Raw genomic sequence first — 19,554 nt, forward strand, 5'->3', positions numbered from 1 at the left:
CGACCCAGACCCTCTTGTACAGTCTGCCTATCATAGAAAACCATCTTCTCCTTTTTCTCCTTATTTTTTTGGGGGGGGGCCCGCTGTGTAGCAGGTTAGTAAATGTACTTGATAGAGCTTCATTCTGCCCTCTTTCAAAAACATGCGTTTTCCCACATATCCCTCAACAAAGGATCATACTTGCCCAAAGCCCATTAAGACAGGTAACCGGGTTGACTGTTATGTGGATAACTTTCTATAAGGATTGTTAACTTAGTAAACTCTTAGTTAATTAATGCCTGCGTTTGCCAGATATCGGAGGGTTGCTGACGCATATGCTCTAGGGTAATGCACCTGGATGGCAGCTGGTAGGCTCGGTATCAGGTTTAGTCGAGGAAAATCCAACATCTAGGCTTAAGTGCCCTTTTTTTCCCGTTGGTAAAAAGAAAGAATACTTTTCTCTCCAGAACGTGCTACCTCCGCCAGTATACCACATCTCCAAACATTTTCTCAATGCATCCCAGCAACGCAGTTTCACTACTGCCTCAAACTGCATGAGTATGATGCTTATTCTGGGGAAGAAACACCCAGATAATTGCTAAGGTGACTAATAAAGCTAGAATGAATGGTTGTAGACTTTGCACTCCGCGCGCCCCGGATATAGCACCTGCAACAAACGGCAGTCTATGCGCAGATACAGAAAGCATTATATTAGCCAAGTGTCTAATCAGTGGTTCATAGATTATCAACGGACGAGGTAAACTCACATTGCTGCACCACCGCCAGCCAACGCCGACGCAAGTCCAATGCCTGGAGTATGTAGATGCTTCGGTAGCAGCTTGGCAGCCACTACAATTGCCGCAGGAAAGAGAGGCCCAGTGAAGAAGCCAAGCAGCGAGACAGCAACAGCAGACACGACAAACTTTGGTACGAGCCAAAATATAAGTTCCAGAGCAATTGAGATCACAAGATAGATACTGATCGCAATCCGTTCTCCTTCATTCTCAGTCAGCATTCGTGCATTGGACTTCGTAAAGAGCATAACATGCCTAACCAATCGTTCACCCAACCGAGTACAAGTCGGCCAATAGTGACGCCAGCCCAGAACCCCGTGGGGATTAGACCAGATTCGAATGGCTGTCCGTTGCGAACCTGGACCATGAAATCGACGACCCAGCCACCCACAGACACTGTCAGATCCAACGGTCAGAGAACCATTCACTCCTAGGATAAGCCAGAACAACTCACCTTCGGCACCCATGTAGATAAACAGCCAGAAGGCTATCATCCAGGTAACGCGACTTTTCATTGCCTCTGTAGTTCTGTTTCCGCCACTGCTATCAGGACTCCTGCGGGTTTTCTCTCGGAAGCTAGCCGCATTCTCTCCCCAGAACAAAATGGCACTCGTTGTCAACTCCAGCACGGAACCACCAAGCAGTGTATAATAAAAGTGATTCCAGTGGAGACCGGATTTGATCATCTGCGTTGCGATTGCTGGGCTCAGGGTTGCCCTGTGCCGATGGTCAGTGTACCGTTGGCAGCCCTTGGACATTATCCACGTACCCAAGCCCATAGAAGGCACCGAGAAACCCCATCATGGTGTTCGCATTAACCATGTCTGCAATCCAAGAGTTCCATGCGGCGTCGATGAGGCCATTTCCCAAACCCACAATTACGTAGACAGCCAACATGATCGGCCAGGGCGGGCGAATGGCCATAATCACGAACGGAATGATATGGCATAGGGGACCAATAATGGCAATACCTCGCTGGCCAAACGTCATGTGGATCTTGTTGACAATGAGAGTTGCGATCGTGTATCCGGCAAACGGGGTCATGAAAATCAAAGAGACGACCGTGGTAGACAGCTTATAGTCATCACGAAGCTATTCAACGTCAGCACCCCTGTTGGTGAGGGGATATGAATTTGGCTCGACGCTTACATATGGCACAAGTGGCTGCGAGAGAAATCATTAGCCTGTTTTCTGGGGGATCCGAGCAGGAAAAGCTCACTCCATAGACGCCGTCGCTGGCTCCTACGACCGCGAAACTGGCAAATGTAGCTAAAAGACGCCATTTGTTGATGGCAGGATCGTTCCACTTTTGCTTTGCTTGGATGACTGCATCCTCAGCAACCGGTTCAAACGTTTGGACTGGACTCTGTGACTCTTGTTGTCCCTGTGAAGCTAGTTCAATCGCTGTTGTTGACATGATGTGCTACTCAAAGACAAAGGTGAGATGGGGATAGGAAAGCAGAATTGCTCCTTGTCAAAAAATATTTGTGAATGCAGGTCTTTCCCCGCCTGATGAGTCAATGGTGGTGTCTCGACTCTTGGTTCACCAACGAATGCTCGTCGACCGACCTTGGCCGACAGGCGGTTTCACCATAGCTCAAAGATTATTGGTTATCTTCAGAAAATGGAATAGTCCTAATACTTCTAGGCCTAGTTATAACACCCAGAGTCCGCAATATCCCGCAGAAATAGACCGCAGGATGCAGGAGAGAACAGAGAAAAGCAAAAATTCTCTGTTGACAGCTTGCCAGATTTGACCGACGAGAGAGAAAACTTTCCGTGAGCTCCACCAGCTGGACAGGTTTCCATGTATGGTCTAGTGAAAATACGAACGCAAGGCAATTATATTACAAAAGTTGGCATCCCAATCTATATATAGTAAGGCTAGTATAGCACTGCCTTGGCACTACAGTTTGGTAACCAATTCAGAAATATAAGTGTGAAGGATCTTGGCCGTACTGTGCAGTTACTGCAGAGTCCCTGATACCCAATTCAGCTGGCATACTCCAGACTGCTGCTAGAAAGATTATATACTTAGCTTTGTTCTTTCTTAGTGTGTGATCTCCTGTAAAAGCCCTCTGTATCTTTCTCTGCTATTCAAACATAGTATAAATCATGGTATATAATTATGCTCTACAATGCATATTTCTTCCCTACGACGGTGATTATTTGTGAAGGACATGAACCAGACTCTGAATTCTGAGCTGGACCGATGAAAAGCGGGCAATATCAGCCAGCGAAAAAGGACCAGTCAGGTAGACTCTCAGTGTAAAAAAATTATAAAGTATCTCCCCTCCTACCCTCATCTGTCATGCCCACCAGAGCTGTTATGATAAATAGCACTGAAGCCATACAAACAGGACTATATCGTCTAGGCCTCACTCGCACCACCTGAGTGAGCTTTTTGACTCGAGTGACGCCGTCACATTTCTACCAGAGATCAGTATCTTAATCGACTGAGACGAACCGAATTCGATTCGTTGCCCAAAATGACCCACCCGGAACGAATACTGGCTTGGCATGTCTGAGACGGGGAAGAGGCTTGTAGACAGCAAAGAAAATGAATATCCAAATCCTGTATATAAAGGTTAGTAGTCTTCTGAATACCCTCATCCATCTACGCCTATTGACTATTCATTCCTACACATCCTAGAAACGAACAAAGCCATGCCCAGTCCGACCCAAGACTCCGCACCAGCACTTACCATCACCGCGCCGTGCACGCCAGAGACATGCCCACTCGACTGGGCCTTGATACGCTATTTCCCAAATCTAGCAGGGAATATCCTCTATCTCGCCCTCTTCGCACTCATGCTCCTCGCGCAAGTCTATCAAGGCCTTCGCTTCAGAACCTGGAGCTACCTTGGATGCATGGCCTGCGGGACTCTGCTTGAGGTTATCGGCTATGGAGGACGTTTGATCCTGCACAGTAACCCATTTAACTTCTCTGCTTTCCTCCAGTATTTCTCCACTCCAACATGCCCATACTTCCCTTCCCGACTCTCTCTGTATGAGACAGCTCCAGGCGATACTGACCTTGAGATCACATATACTAGATACCTTATCTGCCTAACTATTGGTCCCGCCTTCATAACGGCGGCAATCTACTTATCCTTTGGCCGAGTCATCATCATCTACGGCGAGAAAGGCTCGCGTCTCAGGGCAAAGTCTTATGCCAAGATCTTTGTCGCGTGCGACCTGCTATGTCTTGTTCTCCAGGCCGCCGGCGGCGCTGTCACTGCCACTGCCGGCCGCAACCAAGACGGTCTCCGCCGCATTGGTATTAATGTCATGATTGCCGGGTTGACAGCCCAGGTTGTGTGTTTGGGAACGTTTATGGCCCTGGCAGGGGATTATGCGCGGCGTTTACGAGTTTTGCGAACAGGGAATTACGCTGGTCCTAATAGCGCTGCCTCTGGCGACTTAATTGGTGGCGGGTGGATATGGAAGGGGTTTCTCTGGGGTATGTTCTGCTACTAAAGTAGCTGAATCCTTCTCCGACGTGCTACATGGATCTGTTTGTGGTATTAATGACGATTGGACAAACAATAGGGCTTGGAATCGCCACCCTTTTAATCTTCATTCGGTCAATCTTCCGCGTCGCTGAATTAAACGGCGGATTTGGCAGCGAGCTGGCGAACGACGAGGTGGCATTTATGATTCTCGAGGGCGCAATGATGGTCATCGCCTGTGGTTGGATGAGTCTCTTCCACCCGGGATTGTGTCTGCGTCGCGGTGACTGGAAGGATCCCAGTTCTTGGGCTCTGACGGAGCGCACGCATGCTCCGTTGGCTGGAGTGGATGAGTGAAATGGCGAGTGAAATGGCGAAAAGACTTTGGGAGTTGGTGGAGATACCAAAATGGGATAATGGTTCAGCGGACGAGGATCGAGCAGTAATGGCGTATGTACACTGTGGATCCCCATCTGACTATTCCTTTTTCGTGTAGGAAACCCCATTGGTTGGCATATCCCGAACCGGGCCTAGCGGCTCTCAGCCAAGCATAGGTAGTCACCCTCAGTAAGACTTGCTTTGACCCTGGTTGGCCAGATCGTATTGCTCAGCCCAGGCGGGCATAGCGTGACCACGAACAGCCAAAAGGAATTAACTAATTTATTAGTTTGAAACATATTTCTGGCGATCTTCTTCGTACATAACCCTCAGTACTCCCATCAGCTCTGCTGGAGACTGTATCTACCATAGAATCTACCCACTGCATGTATGGCAAGAAGAGCGCATACCAAATCACGAACAGGGTGCCGAACGTGCAAGTATGCCACTTTTCTCTGGCAAGCTGAAAAGCAAGATTAACCCCCCGGCTAATCTCCCACGACCTAACAGAACCCGCCGCATACGTTGTGACGAGACATGGCCATCATGCAAGCGGTGCACGTCTACAGGACGCCGCTGTGACGGGCCTTCTAGTACCCCGGCCCGCCCTGTGACGGTCTCCTTCGCGGAAACATATACGCTCGAATCGCTCGGGAAAATGAGACCCTTCCAGAAGCTGTGGGATACCAGTGGCGAGGAGACGCGGTACGTGCAGTTCTTTATCTGGAGCATCTCGCAGGGCGAACCCCGCCCACACAACTTGTCCCCCGTATCCGATTGGCGCCCACTTATGATCCGAGCAATGCATCGCGAGCCTGCAATGCGTCAATGTGTGGTGGCACTGAGTGCACTGATCCAGGAGCGTGTGGCGCACAGCTCGCCGGGAGTCCATGGGTTCGACACTCCGCCGCGAAGCAACGGATATGTTTTTGCGCTGGAGAAGTATGGGAAGGCGCTTTTGTCACTGCAGGAGTTGCTTGAGAATTCGAACAGTGATGTGGCCGCCGTGGAGGCAGCTTTACTGTGCGGGATTGTCTGTATCTGGTTTGAGATCCTGATGCGGGATTTTCTGGCGGGGTTGAGTCATTTGGAGAGATGTTTGAGAATTGTCCTTCGTCCAAGCTCTTATAGCGAAGGTATGAGTCTGCTCCCTGTCAGTTGTCTTAAAAATAGACAGAGGTCGTCTAACCACTAAACATGGCAAAGGCAACATTAACCCGGAAATTCGAAGAGCATATATGAAGATGGACATGCAAGCAACGCTATACATCGGCATGCGTGCTCCCGCCGCTTCAATCAGTAGACCACCACCAATCCCCTACATCTTCGAAACGCTACACGACGCAGAAACTTCGCTGATGCATGAACACGCGCAAATCCTGCACTTTGGGCGCCGACCAGCCAAACGCTACCGCTACCATGAGCCCGGTCATATTCCGCTCGAACTGATCGCACGCACACGCACGTTTCAGCACCGCCTCGCAGTCTGGAAGTCGGCCTTCACGTACTCGTATTCCTGCCAGAAAGCACTGGGAAGTAGTCCGCGAGTGTCGGCGGCAGCCTCATTATTGCTAATCCAGTATTATGTCGCGTGTATAATGGCGTCGACATGTCTATACGCGGAGGAAACGCTCTATGATCAGTTTTTAGCCCAGTTTCGACGCATCATTGATTTGGCGAAAGCATGCACTGAACATTTTGAGACTGCGTTCTGTACTAGGTCTTCGTCTATCGGTGTCCCCGTCTCCATGGGTGTTATTTATCCCCTGTACTTTGTCGCAACCAAATGTCGAGACTCCCGGGTCCGCCAGGAAGCTATCGAGGTATTATCAAGCATACCCTATCCAGATGGCGTCTGGGAAGGCCGTATTCTTGAAGTAATAGCGCAGCGGGCTAAAGTGGTGGAAGAATTGGGACTTAATGCTGACCAGCTAGTTCCTGAATTTAAGAGGATCCATGTCCTTGGGCTGGCAGTCCATCCTGAGTCCCGCAAAGTCTGCGTGGAATTCCGTAGGAGGCCTAATGGAATGGACGGCGAATGGGAGGAGTGGGAGGAGTGGATTAGTTATTAGGCTTGAGGCTGGGTTGCATGAAGTGATTAGAAAAACGCAGGATCACATTAGAGATAGATGTATGTCAGGTTGGAGAATACTAGTTAAGGAGAATATTATGTCTTGTGGTTTCAAATGACGTTGGAATATGGTAATCCCTGCTTCTGCACTAGTAAAGGCTGAAGTATAAACATATGAATAGTTCTCATTTGATAGAAATCATTTTTAAACAAACCTTGCTAAACAACCACTCGGACGCTCAGGTTTCATCTAACTTCAGAATTCCCGATGGCATGCGACGATTGACAAAGAACCAAACTGGCACAATATTGAATAGCTCTATATTTTGTGTAAATGGAGTTTAGTTGATGACACTGCAAATCTCTGCGCTCTCCATCAGCACTCTCTTTCGCGCTAGCTGACGGGGGGCTATCAGGGTAGAGCGCGACCATTGTACATGGCCGTACGCTCGAGGAATCTGTTTCTGACCTGCAGAAGGCACTTCGCAATCTGGGTAACCGAGTACTTTCCGATGAACTGAGTGGTGAAGTCAGGAGGGTCAGCGGAGTAGGGCTAACTTCCCGGGGGATTATGTTCTTTAGTCCTGCTTGGAAGGAATGTGCCTTATTCAATCAACTAGTGTTGATGGAGGGTAAATAGCCGCCACACCATATTTTTTTCTTTTAACTACTACATAACTCTTCTTCTTGCCTTTCTTTATCACTTGAAGAGTGGAGACTGTCCTCTTTCTCAACAAATTCTGCTTCGTTTCAGCGCCTTCGAGATAGGGTGGTCTTGAAAATAATCAGTTTATTATACGACCATCCCATAACAAGAAAATCCACCTGCTGGATTGGCACTGAGGTAATGTCCCTGCGACAAGGAACAGGAGGCGATACTTGTCGGTTTGCACTGAACGAAAGTATGCGCCTTCAGACTTCCGGTGCTAATACCAGCTGACAAGCCCTATCCCGACCCTATATGCTCCAACCGCAACTGCATCCCTGGAGCTAGTTATGCCTCGTCAAATCAATTCGTCAGATCTACAAATCTACCCTCTGAAACAGGTTTACCTTGGCTCCTTCCTATATGCCACGATTTGCGCCGTCCAAAACATCCGTCACAGCTACCTTTGTGTCTGCCCTCGTGAATATCTTTAAGCTGATATGTAGGGTTGTCCCTTCCACTGTGAGTGAAGTAGGGTGGCGGGAGGGAATTATTGACCATGGCATCACACACCTGACTGTCTGTGTAGGTAGACTGGGCCTGGTGAAAACAAGACGAGAATAGAAGTGAGAAGAGCATGTGCTGAATACATTTATCATCGAGGACGAGATTTTTGACAGTTGTTATAATTAAATAGAGGATGGCGGTATATGATGGCAAAGACAAATGAGCTAACTTATACGTAAACTTTATAATACACGTTGCGTATTTCTTTTCCCTATGAGGAAGGCGATCCAAATTTGCTGGTTGACCATCAGACGTCTAAACCATGGATCATTCGCTATGACCTGTAGACTTCTTCTCAGGTTCCTGTTGAATTCTAAATCAAACACATGGATGAATTCAACAGATCCGAGGTCGGATTGTGGTCACCATCAGCTAGAAGGGTATTGCTTGGGATACCACGACGCTTTCTGTTTCCACGAGCCGGTGGTTAGGACTAAGAGGATTGATTATGCACTATTATCCTAAGTCATCCAGGACAACTATATTCCCAAATATTGCATTGTTGTAAGTACTTATTCCGTTACTGGTCGAATGTCACTCTATCCAGGGTCGAGATGGACGGCTGGAACCGCCACCAGCGCTTGTTACGTCAATTTGAATATAGTGCGTGGATAGATCGCCGCGGCGCTCAGACAAGTCAGGCCACTCATGCTGCACCATGAAAAGAATTGATGCGTATCAGAACCAGGATCAACAAGCCCATGAGACAGCCATGTTTCCGGAGAAGAGCCATATGTGGCCACGCAAATCGGGTTAAATTGTACGAACCTCGTGTCATGACCCAAGACTGCTAACAGGCTTTATTGACCGGCTGTATATGACGAAGTACCATGACTGTACCAAAAATCCTCAGTGTTCGCGTTTTATCATGTCAAAGAGCCCCGCCGAGATTGTAAGATTGCAGGCGAAAGAGAAATCTTGGCTGGATGTTGCAGGCTACCAACTCCATATTCCCACATTTTGCTCAATGCATAATTAAGATTACCCAGAGTTTGGTCATGGGAGCTTACCACATGCCATGGCAATCCGGAAGCACCAGAAAATGCCATACCGTGCAACTGGGTGCTGATGAAATGGCCACATATAAAGAGTCTCAGGGTCGAACCAGGTTGATTTCTGAAGTCAACACTTTTATGAACACTTTCTATGAGATGTGACCTTGGCTGCGTAGAAAAACTTTGTCTCGAGCTTTTACCTTTTTTTTTTCTTCGAGCTCCTTGTCGCTCTCACAAATTTGAGCAAAAGCAGCTGGTTTACGCCTATGGCACAGTTCGAAATTTCGAACTTATTCTCGGTTAGGGGGTTAGCAGCAGTTATTACAGGGGGTGGAAGCGGTAAGACTAGAAATGCTCCCTTTTTCTTTAAAAATCTTTTTTTTCTGGCATTGTGGATATTAAAGGGATAAACACTGGGAATACAACCATCTTTCCCTCTTTGCTCTCTGCAGACAACATAATTACTCCAGGAGGGATGTATATACAGACTGACAGCCCCAGGCCTTGGACGCACAATGGCACGCGCACTCGACGCCAACGGCTCCTCGAAGGTCTTCATCATCGGCCGGCGGGAACGCATCCTTCAGGAGACAGCCGCTTCTGCCGTCAACGGATCGATCATTCCTGTCACTGGCGATGTGACGTCTAAAGAGTCTCTGCAAGCCGCCTACGACATCGTTGCTTCTCAGACCGACCACATTGACCTACTAGTCGCCAACAGCGGCACCGCGGGTCCCAATACAAACACAGAGATCCAGCCCGATTGCTATCCCACCCTATCCGAGTTTCGCGACCAGCTTTGGTCGATTCCCATGGAGGAATTCACAAATGTGTCTCATGTCAATGTCACGGGATCGTTCTACACCATAGTGGCATTTTTGCCGCTGCTTGAAGCCCAGAACAAGAAACGACCGGCGCCGGTACCGGGCACTGTATCTTCCCCCAAACCACAAGTGATCATCACAAGTTCAATTGCAGGGTTTACCCGCCTTGCATTTCCCAGCTTCCCATACAATTTGTCCAAGGCAGCCGTGACCCATATGCTCAAGATGCTTGCGACAACCCTCAGTCAATACGAGATCCGTGTCAATGGCATCACACCAGGCCTGTATCGTACTGATATGTCGTTGCCGTTTTACGAGTCGCAGGGCGTACCTGGGAATGGGACAGAGGATGGGTCGTTTCCACGATCTATTGTTCCCGTCACAAGGAGTGGTAGTGAAGAAGACATGGCGGGAGTTATACTCTGGATGGCTGGTGCCGCTGGGGGATACCTGAACGGGAATATTGTCGTTAGTGATGGAGGCTCGGTGAGTGTTATGCCCTCGACTTATTAGGGTGATTGGTAGAGGACCCGGCACTTTTCCTCTCTATATATAAGGCAGGGTGTCAGATTGGCTGCAAACTATTCCTATATGAATTACCACCTCCATAGTCGGCTTGTTCTCCCAGAACTGTGGATCTGAATCATTCCATTCAAAATAGAGGCGCCTGTTTTGTGATAGCTCCAAGAGTCAGATTCTGCAATCTCTACACTATCTCCTTTATATAAACTGTGAGTGGGATGTCTATTGCAGTGTTATTAGTCTGCATGCCCCACATGACCTCAGCTAGCGCCCACTGTATCTCGTCTCATCTCACGCATAGCTTCAATACACCTTAGCCTCCACGTTTCACATCAACGATTTTGATTTCTCGACGTCTTCCATCTATTGGCCATCCAAAATGGGAAATAAGACATGGAGAATGCTTGGTAAGGAGCCTAAGCTCCCATGGACGACTCGTCTCTGAGTATAACTCATCGCTATTTGCAGAGAACAACCCCGATGTAATGAACCAATTGGCGACGAAGTTGGGTCTATCGTCCGAGCTCCAATTCTACGACGTCTATTCCCTGGATGAACCCGAGCAACTCGCCCATATTCCTCGGCCTGCCTTTGCTCTGCCGGTCGTCATTCCGCTTACGCCAGCTTGGGATGAAACTCGCAAGGCCGAGGACGCTGACAAAGAACCTTACACTGGTTCCGGGCCTGATGAACCGGTCATCTGGTTCAAGCAAACCATCGGCCACGCCTGCGGATCGATCGGGCTGCTCCATAGCTTGATTAACGGTCCGGCCGTCGACTTTATCAAGCCTGATTCCGATCTCGCGGCGATCCGAAGCAACGCCATACCGCTGAATATGGCTGAGCGCGCTGAGATACTGTACAACAGCGAGCCGTTGGGGCTTGCTCACAAGTCGGTCGAGCAGGCTGGCGACAGCTCTGCGGATCCGACAAGTGAGCGAGATGGTGGGCATTTTGTGACTTTTGTCAAGAGTGGAGGGAAGCTCTGGGAGCTTGAAGGGTCGAGGAAGGGTCCTCTGGAGAGAGGAAGTCTTGCTGACGACGAGGACATTCTCAGTCCACGAGCGCTTGACATGGGCATCAGGAGGATTATCGAGTTAAACGCGGATGCCGGAGCAGAGAACCTTCTATTTAGCTGCACTGCTTTGGCTCGCGGGTCTTAAGCTTTGACTGCAGATCGGCATAGTGACGGTCGCTGTCAGCAAGTCACATGGCTGAGTCGCACGACGGCTGATAGTTAAGGTAGAAATCAATCAGAGTAGGCATTTATTGCGTGGCAGTAATGTATTAAGTAGCTAAACAAGAAGAAGTAGCCAGGAAGTTTGAGAGACTATATGCAAGAGACCGATAAAGCAGGGGCCTATGGAAAGCGTGGTAGATAACTGATAACTGGGAACCATACATGATGGGCCTTTTCAGAATCGTCAACTCCTCTCTTCGCCCTGCTATTTCCGCTTGGACAGTTGTAGCTTATTCTTTACAGCACTAATTGCCTTCGCATCCTGGTTCACCTCCCTCTCAATGTTCGGTTCATGATCCGTCTTCACCTTCATCCTCTGCCGCCTCTACATCGGTTTACGCCCTCCCAAAGCACCTTTCTCATCCCTGGAGAACACCTAGCCCGTTCCCAAACAGCCTCCCTCACCAGCTCTATCAGAAATGTTTTGCCTCAAACCTTCAGCGCGAGCCTCACCATCATGGTATACGCAAGAGTCTGTTTCAGTAATTCCTGGCAGGTCAAGGCGCCGCAGAGTGGCATCTCCGGCGAGGAACTCGTTGTCGGTTGCATTATTGAGGGTGGTAATGCTGTTTTCCAGATTGAGTATACGCTAATCTTGGCAGGAGTTGCCAACTGAGGATCGGAGGATTTAGGCTCTTCCTGGGTACCGTCTGCAATATCTGGGCCATTGTCTATATTGTGGATTCGTCAAAGGGGTATAACGCTCATCTCGATTTTTTGATACACTGCAACATAGTCTTATAGTGTTCTGCACGTAGACTACGTAGTAGATGCTCTCTCCTTGCTATAGAGGCTGTACCACTCCTGGAAGTAGTTAATACATGAAGCAAAAACTCATGAAGGGCGTTGTGTCTACTAGACTGACCCATTGATTGCATTCTGTATTTCAGAAATTTAACCTCCCAGCCATGATGGTACTTCTTGAAACGATAAACGACGTGTCTCACAACCGGCATCCTCAAGGGTATGGAAAGGCTCGGACGGCAGCCGTGGTATGTCGGTCTTGCTTGATAGGAGAACTCTAAGTCACAGTACTGCGCCACTCTTAGGACAGAGCGTCAGCAGTCAGCATTGGTGTGATAACGCAAGCATCTGGCCCGCGGCAATGCGATGGAGACCGTTCTCGCCGCCTGCCTGCACGTCTTTATCTGTGACAACAAGCAGTATTGAACTATTTTATGGATCCTCCTGGAATTGGACTCTATTGTGGGCTGTACTTGAATATTTCGGGTCTCAAATCTCGGAGCTCTGATCGATTGCGGGTAGACCGGAGCATCAACACCGAGACATTAGGCTTCACAACTCGTGGACTGGAGCTGGTTAGTTAGTTATCGACACTTGACTCAGCGGGAGCCTCTGCCGCTTTAGTGGCCGACGCGGTTCCGTGAACCCGAAGATCGCCGCTAAGCAGAAGATGATTAAGCGGAAGTGGAAGATACCCTAAGCCGACAAAACCCTACTGCGTATGTATATCCCTGTCAGTATGCGAGCCGAGATCCCAGCTCTCTCATGCAGTTTAAAATTGCCCACGCGTTACCCTCCCAGTCATAGGGTTTCCTTCACCTCACAATCACTCAAGACCTAGACAGCATGGAGCTGTCTCCAATGGGCCTCGCTGACACCACGAACGAGACCAACAAGGGGCATCCCAACTCCGAGACCTCTACCCTCGCTGATCAGCTTTTTGCAGCACACCCAGACACCGAAGGTGACGCAGACAAGTGGCGGCTGTCACCCAATCTGAAAGACTTCCATCGACGAGAAGCTGCACACGGGCTGGGTGACCGGAAACTCGGCGTGACATGGCAGGGCTTGACCGTGAAGGCCAAAATTCAGGATGCAGCCGTGAACGAAAACATCATCTCTCAATTCAACATCGGCCGTATAATCCAAGAGTCACGGCGGAAACCTCCCTTGAAAACAATTCTCAGTGATAGCCATGGGTGCGTTAAACCCGGTGAAATGTTGCTTGTACTTGGACGGCCAGGAGCAGGATGCACCACCTTGCTTCGCCTACTTTCCAACAGACGCGATGGTTATGATTCTGTCGAGGGAGATATTCACTATGGGTCAATGAACCCTGACGAGGCTGCGCATTATCGCGGCCAGATCGTGATGAATACTGAAGAGGAGCTGTTCTTCCCAACCTTGACCGTGGGTCGGACAATGGACTTCGCAGCCCGTCTCAAAATCCCTCATAGTCGTCCCGATAATGCCTCTGAGGAGGTATACCGACAGGAGATGAGAGACTTCCTCTTAGACTCGATGGGTATATCCCATACCTCAGACACCAAAGTCGGCAATGAATATGTGCGCGGCGTTTCCGGCGGCGAGCGGAAGCGAGTTTCCATCATCGAGGCTTTGGCAACTCGCGCGTCAATATTCTGCTGGGATAACAGCACTCGTGGCCTAGATGCTAGCTCTGCGTTGGAATGGACCAAAGCCATCAGGGCACTTACTGATGAGTTTGGGCTGGCAAGTATCGTGACGCTGTACCAGGCTGGAAACGGGATCTACGAGCTATTCGACAAGATCATACTTCTCGACCACGGCGAACAGATCTTCTACGGTCCAAAAGAAATGGCTCGTCCATTCATGGAAAGCTTGGGTTTTGTGTGCCCAGATGGGGCGAATGTTGCCGACTTCCTCACCGGGGTCACTGTCCCAACGGAGCGACAGATCCAACCGGGCTTCGAACACCAGTTTCCTCAGGATGGGTCTGCCATTCTTGCGGCGTACAAGGCATCGTCCATTCGAAATCAAATGGTAGCGGAGTACGACTATCCGACATCGGCCGTCGCTAAACAGAATACCGAGGCCTTCCAGCGTGCCGTTCAGAGCGAGAGGGACCCCCATCTTCCCAAGCAAAGCAGCCTGACAACCAGTTTTCTCAAACAGGTTAGAGCGTGCGTCATCCGCCAGTATCAGGTTATATGGGGAGACAAAGCGACCTTCTTCATCAAGCAGGTGTCAACATTGGTCCAGGCTCTAATTGCAGGGTCACTCTTCTACAATGCATCTACTGACACCTCGGGGCTGTTCATTAAGGGCGGAGCGCTGTTCTTCTCTCTTCTGTTCAACTCTCTCATGTCCATGTCCGAGGTGACTGACTCCTTTACTGGTCGTCCTGTACTGCTTAAGCACAAAGCGTTCGCATTCTTTCACCCTTCTGCTTTCTGCATTGCTCAAATCGCTGCAGATATCCCAGTCATTATCTTCCAAATCAGCATCTTTGCCATCGTCCTGTATTTCATGGTCGGCTTGACCATGTCAGCGTCCGCCTTTTTCACATACTGGGTTGTTCTTTTTGCAGGAACCATGGTAAGTGACATAATCTACACGCACAACCATACTATATCAATGCTGCGTTCACTGCTGACATTCTCTTAGTGCATGACAGCCATGTTCCGCGCGATTGGTGCTGCTTTTAATTCTTTCGATGCAGCTTCGAAGGTCTCGGGATTTTTTATCTCTGCTCTGGTCATGTACACCGGGTATATGATTCAGAAGCCGGAAATGCACCCATGGTTCGTCTGGATTTTCTGGATTGATCCACTAGCGTACGCCTTCGAGAGCCTCATGGGAACGGAATTTCATGGGAAGACAATTGCCTGCGTGGGTAATAACTTGGTTCCGAATGGTCCAGGGTACAACGACTCGACTTATCAGGCCTGCGCTGGTGTAGGTGGTGCGCCAGAAGGAGCGGTATCCCTGACAGGAGATCAGTACCTGGCGTCTCTGAGCTATAACCATTCGCACGTCTGGCGAAATTTCGGCATCGTCTTTGCCTGGTGGGCGCTCTTTGTCGCCATCACTATCGTGTCAACGTCGCACTGGCGCGACAGATCCAACGGCGCATCGCTTCTCATTCCACGCGAACGGCTCGCGGTCCATAGAACGGTTAACTCAGACGAAGAATCCCAGATCAAGGCGACTCAGCCTGTATCCGAGGCGGAAAATAAAGGGTTCGCTCAAGCGTCCGGCCCAGTCGACGAGCAGCTCGTTCGGAACACGTCGGTATTCACCTGGAAAGATCTCACCTATACTGTCAGCACCCCTTCAGGCGACCGTGTTCTGCTTGACAACATTTACGGATGGGTCAAACCTGGAATGCTCGGGGCACTGATGGGCTCCTCTGGTGCAGGGAAGACCACTTTACTTGACGTCTTAGCACAGCGCAAGACCGAAGGTACCATTAATGGCTCAGTCATGGTTGATGGACGACCTCTTCCTGTGTCCTTTCAGCGATCTGCTGGATACTGCGAGCAGCTTGATGTTCATGAACCGTTTGCAACAGTTAGGGAGGCTCTTGAGTTCTCAGCGCTTCTCCGCCAACCAAGCGAAACTCCTGTGAAAGAGAAACTTGCGTATGTTAAGACGATTATCGACCTCCTCGAGCTCAATGACATAGCGAACACACTGATCGGCAAGGTTGGGGCAGGCCTCAATGTTGAGCAGAGGAAGCGAGTTACTATTGGTGTTGAGTTGGTCTCCAAGCCAAGTATCCTGATCTTCCTTGATGAGCCAACATCTGGACTTGATGGCCAATCCGCATATAACACGGTCCGATTCCTTCGAAAGCTCGCAGACGTGGGCCAAGCTGTTCTGGTCACGATCCATCAACCGTCAGCCCAACTATTTTCCCAGTTCGATACTCTGTTATTGCTTGCGCGTGGGGGCAAAATGGTCTACTTTGGAGATATCGGACCTGGCGGCCAAACTGTCAAGGATTATTTCGGCCGTTACTCAGCACCATGCCTGCCTGGAGTCAACCCAGCAGAATATATGATCGACGTTTGTTCAGGACAGCTGTCTCAGGGCAAGGATTGGAACAAAATCTGGCTTGATTCCCCTGAACATGCCCGCAGGTATGCCGAGCTTGAGGAAATCATCGCCGAAGCTGCGAGCAAGGAGCCTGGGACCAAAGACGATGGGAAGGAGTTTGCCATGCCGTTATGGGCGCAGACCAAAATCGTCACCCAGCGAATGAATACTGCCCTGTTCCGGAATACTGACTACATTAACAACAAACTGGTATTACATATCTCCTCGGCACTTTTCAATGGTTTCTCCTTCTGGATGATTGGTAACTCGGTAAACGACCTTCAGCTGCGCTTGTTCACCATATTCAACTTTGTGTTTGTCGCAGCGGGCGTGATCAACCAGCTCCAGCCTCTTTTCATTGAAAGACGCGACATCTATGACGCTCGTGAGAAGAAGGCGAGGATGTATTCGTGGAAAGCCTTTGTTACCGCTCTTATTGTGTCGGAGTTTCCATATCTGTGTGTCTGTGGTGTTCTGTATTTCGTGTGCTGGTACTATACTGTCGGATTCACGTCTGACTCAAACAAAGCAGGCGCCACCTTCTTCGTCATGTTGATGTATGAGTTCCTCTACACGGGAATCGGTCAATTTGTTGCGGCATACGCGCCCAACGCAGTATTTGCATCTCTTACCAATCCGTTGCTGATCGGTGTCCTCGTGTCCTTCTGTGGTGTGATGGTACCCTACGCCGCAATTCAGCCTTTTTGGAGATACTGGATCTATTATTTGAATCCGTTCAACTATCTCATTGGAAGCATGCTCGTCTTCGATGTATTCGACACGACCCTCAAATGCAGCGAAGGAGAATTTGCGAAATTTGACCCCCCTCCAGGCAAAACATGTGCAGAGTACCTGGCTACATATATGGAGGGAATGGGATCTCGGTCAAACCTTGTCAACCCAGACGCCACAAGTGAGTGCAGAGTCTGCCAGTACAGAACCGGGGCCGATTATCTCTACACCATCAACCTGAAAGACTATTACTACGGCTGGAGAGACACTGCGATTGTGGTCATCTTTGTCTTCAGTTCCTACGCCTTGGTGTACCTAATGATGAAGCTTCGAACCAAAGCATCAAAGAAGGCCGAGTGATTCCACCGCCGAGGTTTTCTGGTCGATGCTTGTGAATTCCAAAACATGTCCCTCTAGTGAGCTCTGGCTGAGTCTGTTGTGCGCTGCATTGACAGAAGGCCAACCAACCTATCCGGCAATTCAACGCTCCTCACTGCCCACTACCTGTCAATCCTTTATACTCTTTTTTTGCCCTTATTTTCCTCCCTTTTTTTAATCCCTTGTGTCTTTCGCTTCTCTTGAGTTCATTTAGCTCAACACTGTTTCCTTGATCTATGTTTTGATCTGTCTTTGTATTCTTGTTTATTCTTTCATTTGTCGCACTCATCTTCCTGATGTGGTTGGTGAAGTGATTACATATTTCGCCGAGATGTAGGCACATATTTGCCTTTAAAATCAACATGCTGCCCATCCTCAGTACGGCTACTGTATTTTCTTTCAACAGCCTATCTGCTATCCTGCTCCCCGCCATGGACAGTTAAGATTGCTTATAGACTATAGGTAATCGAGCAATCACACTTCATTGTCTAATTAAATTTCATTTACTTTCCTGGCAACTATGAGAGCTAGTGACTGCTCGTAAATACACAATGGGCAGACCTGTAGTTACAAGCTTGATGTCATTAAACGAGCTGAGGCTCGTTACTAGAATTGTTTTCAAGTATCAGAAGAGCATCAATCGCTTGTGGGCGAGTCTATCCTATTTGTGCCGGTAATATCTGTCAAGCAGCCAAAAGACCCCTTGCCCTGCTTGGAGAAAGGCTATCTTTACCACGCTGCCGCTACTACTAGGCTCAACGGAATGCGCATACGGAGTACGGTAACGCGTAGTTTCGCCACGACAGGAGCATTTCCAATGTCTAGAGATTCTGCTTCATACAGAGCTGAGGAATAGAGTCTTATGTTTGGATTCAATACATTAATTTACGAAATGTGGTTGCAGGTTGTGCGACCTGGAATGCTTACTATATGTCATGCGATCGTTATGGGTGAGTACACAGCAGGAACAACCCAGGCAAGTTATTCTGTAAAGTGATGTATTGAATTCAAGCATGCTAATGGAAAGTTTCGAGTCACCCGTCTCTTTCAAAACACTTACAAACTGCTCTGCAATGGCAATCCTTCTTTAGAACGTAAGTATTTCGATTATAAATAAACAAAAAGCATTATATGCTTACTGAGTCCTTATTATCGTTCTTTACTACTTTTTGAGAGCTAATTCGGTGCTTAGGAAGTAGTTGCTAACTGCTTGGCATCTTAAGCAAGAAAGGAAAAGAAGAAAGGTGAATGTGATTCAATGGTACTGTAAGATATCAAGCAAGGGTGCGCGCGACCTAAAAAATGCTGCTTTACCGGTCACGTGCTGGGGTAATAAAGGTTACGCGACCCTTGAAAATGTTGGCTTGTTCGGTGATCTGCTTAATAAGTAGTCTTGATGTCACGTGCTTATGCTATACATCACTCGGGTTGTTCGCACAGCTCAGGTGGCAGGGTGGTTGCAGCTCGCGAGATCCATTTTAGGTCGTGCGACCTGATTGCTTAAGGGTTAATAACGTATCTTGTAAGCGAGTGGCCCATGTAAGCGAGCGGACCACCTCTGTATTCCATATAATATGACACCTTTTTTATACTCTACTATCTCAACAACAAGTTGGTTCAGAGATGTATAAGTATATATCTAGTCTATTTAGGTAGCCTCTATCTAGGATTAGAGATTTTATCCTGCTATAATAAGTATTTCTCTGGGTAATATAAATTACAGCTGTATTTCTGGTAATCAAAAGTATTATACTATTGCGAGAGAAAACCTAGGTTATAGAGCTTGAAAATAGGATAAGTATCATTACAAAAGGATATATTCTACCTCAGTTTGGTAATATTACTTACAGCCTGCTTGTTGTTGAGATAATAGAGTAGAAAAAGGCGCCATTTTAAATGGAATACAGAGGTGGTCTGCTCGCTTACATGGGCCACTCGCTTACAGGAGTGGTTGCATTAACTATCGCTGCGGTATATGTAAGCGGAAGCTATGGATTCCTTGGGCCGCTGACAATTGTCCAGTCTAATTTTAAAGTTACTCGGATCATGAACTGCCGGGCCCGGCATGTGGGCCTGTGGATACAGGCATGGGTTCGGGATGTCCTGTCTGTTCTGTATGCAAACATCATGCCTGTGCAGCCTTCTCCCGGAG

At 48.6% G+C, this 19,554-nt stretch overlaps 6 protein-coding genes across 6 annotated transcripts; 5 read left to right on the top strand and 1 right to left on the bottom strand.

The window, feature by feature from the left end:
- Positions 1 to 524: 524 nt before the first annotated feature.
- On the bottom strand, positions 525 to 2,190 carry BDW70DRAFT_153991 (MFS transporter; the record flags this gene model as incomplete). Its single annotated transcript, XM_073739750.1, has 6 exons — positions 525 to 663; positions 747 to 975; positions 1,008 to 1,169; positions 1,228 to 1,490; positions 1,543 to 1,865; positions 1,993 to 2,190. 6 exons carry the CDS (start codon positions 2,188 to 2,190, stop codon positions 525 to 527), a joined length of 1,314 nt encoding a protein of 437 aa, XP_073591481.1.
- Positions 2,191 to 3,440: 1,250 nt separating this feature from the next.
- On the top strand, positions 3,441 to 4,582 carry BDW70DRAFT_164256 (RTA1 domain-containing protein; the record flags this gene model as incomplete). The annotated part of the gene is made up of 2 exons (XM_073741443.1): positions 3,441 to 4,236; positions 4,326 to 4,582. The coding sequence occupies 2 exons, from the start codon at positions 3,441 to 3,443 to the stop codon at positions 4,580 to 4,582; spliced, it is 1,053 nt and encodes a 350-aa protein (XP_073591482.1).
- Positions 4,583 to 4,943: 361 nt separating this feature from the next.
- BDW70DRAFT_144511 (Zn(II)2Cys6 transcription factor domain-containing protein) lies at positions 4,944 to 6,687 on the top strand. Its single transcript, XM_073738265.1, has 3 exons — positions 4,944 to 5,043; positions 5,114 to 5,739; positions 5,810 to 6,687. Exons 1-3 carry the CDS (start codon positions 4,994 to 4,996, stop codon positions 6,673 to 6,675), a joined length of 1,542 nt encoding a protein of 513 aa, XP_073591483.1. The 5' UTR covers positions 4,944 to 4,993; the 3' UTR covers positions 6,676 to 6,687.
- A 2,618-nt stretch (positions 6,688 to 9,305) lies between these two features.
- BDW70DRAFT_172172 (SDR family oxidoreductase) lies at positions 9,306 to 10,219 on the top strand (the record flags this gene model as incomplete). Its single annotated transcript, XM_073743436.1, has 1 exon — positions 9,306 to 10,219. Exon 1 carries the CDS (start codon positions 9,398 to 9,400, stop codon positions 10,217 to 10,219), a length of 822 nt encoding a protein of 273 aa, XP_073591484.1. The 5' UTR covers positions 9,306 to 9,397.
- Positions 10,220 to 10,513: 294 nt separating this feature from the next.
- Positions 10,514 to 11,523, top strand: BDW70DRAFT_144513 (ubiquitin carboxyl-terminal hydrolase). The gene is made up of 2 exons (XM_073738266.1): positions 10,514 to 10,635; positions 10,697 to 11,523. Exons 1-2 carry the CDS (start codon positions 10,608 to 10,610, stop codon positions 11,389 to 11,391), a joined length of 723 nt encoding a protein of 240 aa, XP_073591485.1. The 5' UTR covers positions 10,514 to 10,607; the 3' UTR covers positions 11,392 to 11,523.
- A 1,446-nt stretch (positions 11,524 to 12,969) lies between these two features.
- Positions 12,970 to 17,449, top strand: BDW70DRAFT_172176 (ABC-2 type transporter-domain-containing protein). Its single transcript, XM_073743437.1, has 2 exons — positions 12,970 to 14,789; positions 14,859 to 17,449. Exons 1-2 carry the CDS (start codon positions 13,059 to 13,061, stop codon positions 17,382 to 17,384), a joined length of 4,257 nt encoding a protein of 1,418 aa, XP_073591486.1. The 5' UTR covers positions 12,970 to 13,058; the 3' UTR covers positions 17,385 to 17,449.
- The last annotated feature ends 2,105 nt before the right edge of the window (positions 17,450 to 19,554 follow it).

The sequence above is a fragment of the Aspergillus foveolatus genome (genome assembly GCF_047715535.1).
Source record: "Aspergillus foveolatus strain CBS 279.81 unplaced genomic scaffold BDW70scaffold_99, whole genome shotgun sequence".
Taxonomy (NCBI): Eukaryota; Fungi; Ascomycota; class Eurotiomycetes; order Eurotiales; family Aspergillaceae; genus Aspergillus; species Aspergillus foveolatus.

Coding starts and splice junctions, on each gene's coding strand:
- BDW70DRAFT_144511 (XM_073738265.1), top strand. CDS start 4,994: ATGGCAAGAAGAGCGCATACCAAATCACGAACAGGGTGCCGAACGTGC. Junction 5,044..5,113: donor ACAGGGTGCCGAACGTGCAA/GTATGCCACTTT, acceptor ACGACCTAACAG/AACCCGCCGCATACGTTGTG. Junction 5,740..5,809: donor TCCAAGCTCTTATAGCGAAG/GTATGAGTCTGC, acceptor AACATGGCAAAG/GCAACATTAACCCGGAAATT.
- BDW70DRAFT_144513 (XM_073738266.1), top strand. CDS start 10,608: ATGGGAAATAAGACATGGAGAATGCTTG. Junction 10,636..10,696: donor TAAGACATGGAGAATGCTTG/GTAAGGAGCCTA, acceptor CGCTATTTGCAG/AGAACAACCCCGATGTAATG.
- BDW70DRAFT_172176 (XM_073743437.1), top strand. CDS start 13,059: ATGGAGCTGTCTCCAATGGGCCTCGCTGACACCACGAACGAGACCAAC. Junction 14,790..14,858: donor TTCTTTTTGCAGGAACCATG/GTAAGTGACATA, acceptor ACATTCTCTTAG/TGCATGACAGCCATGTTCCG.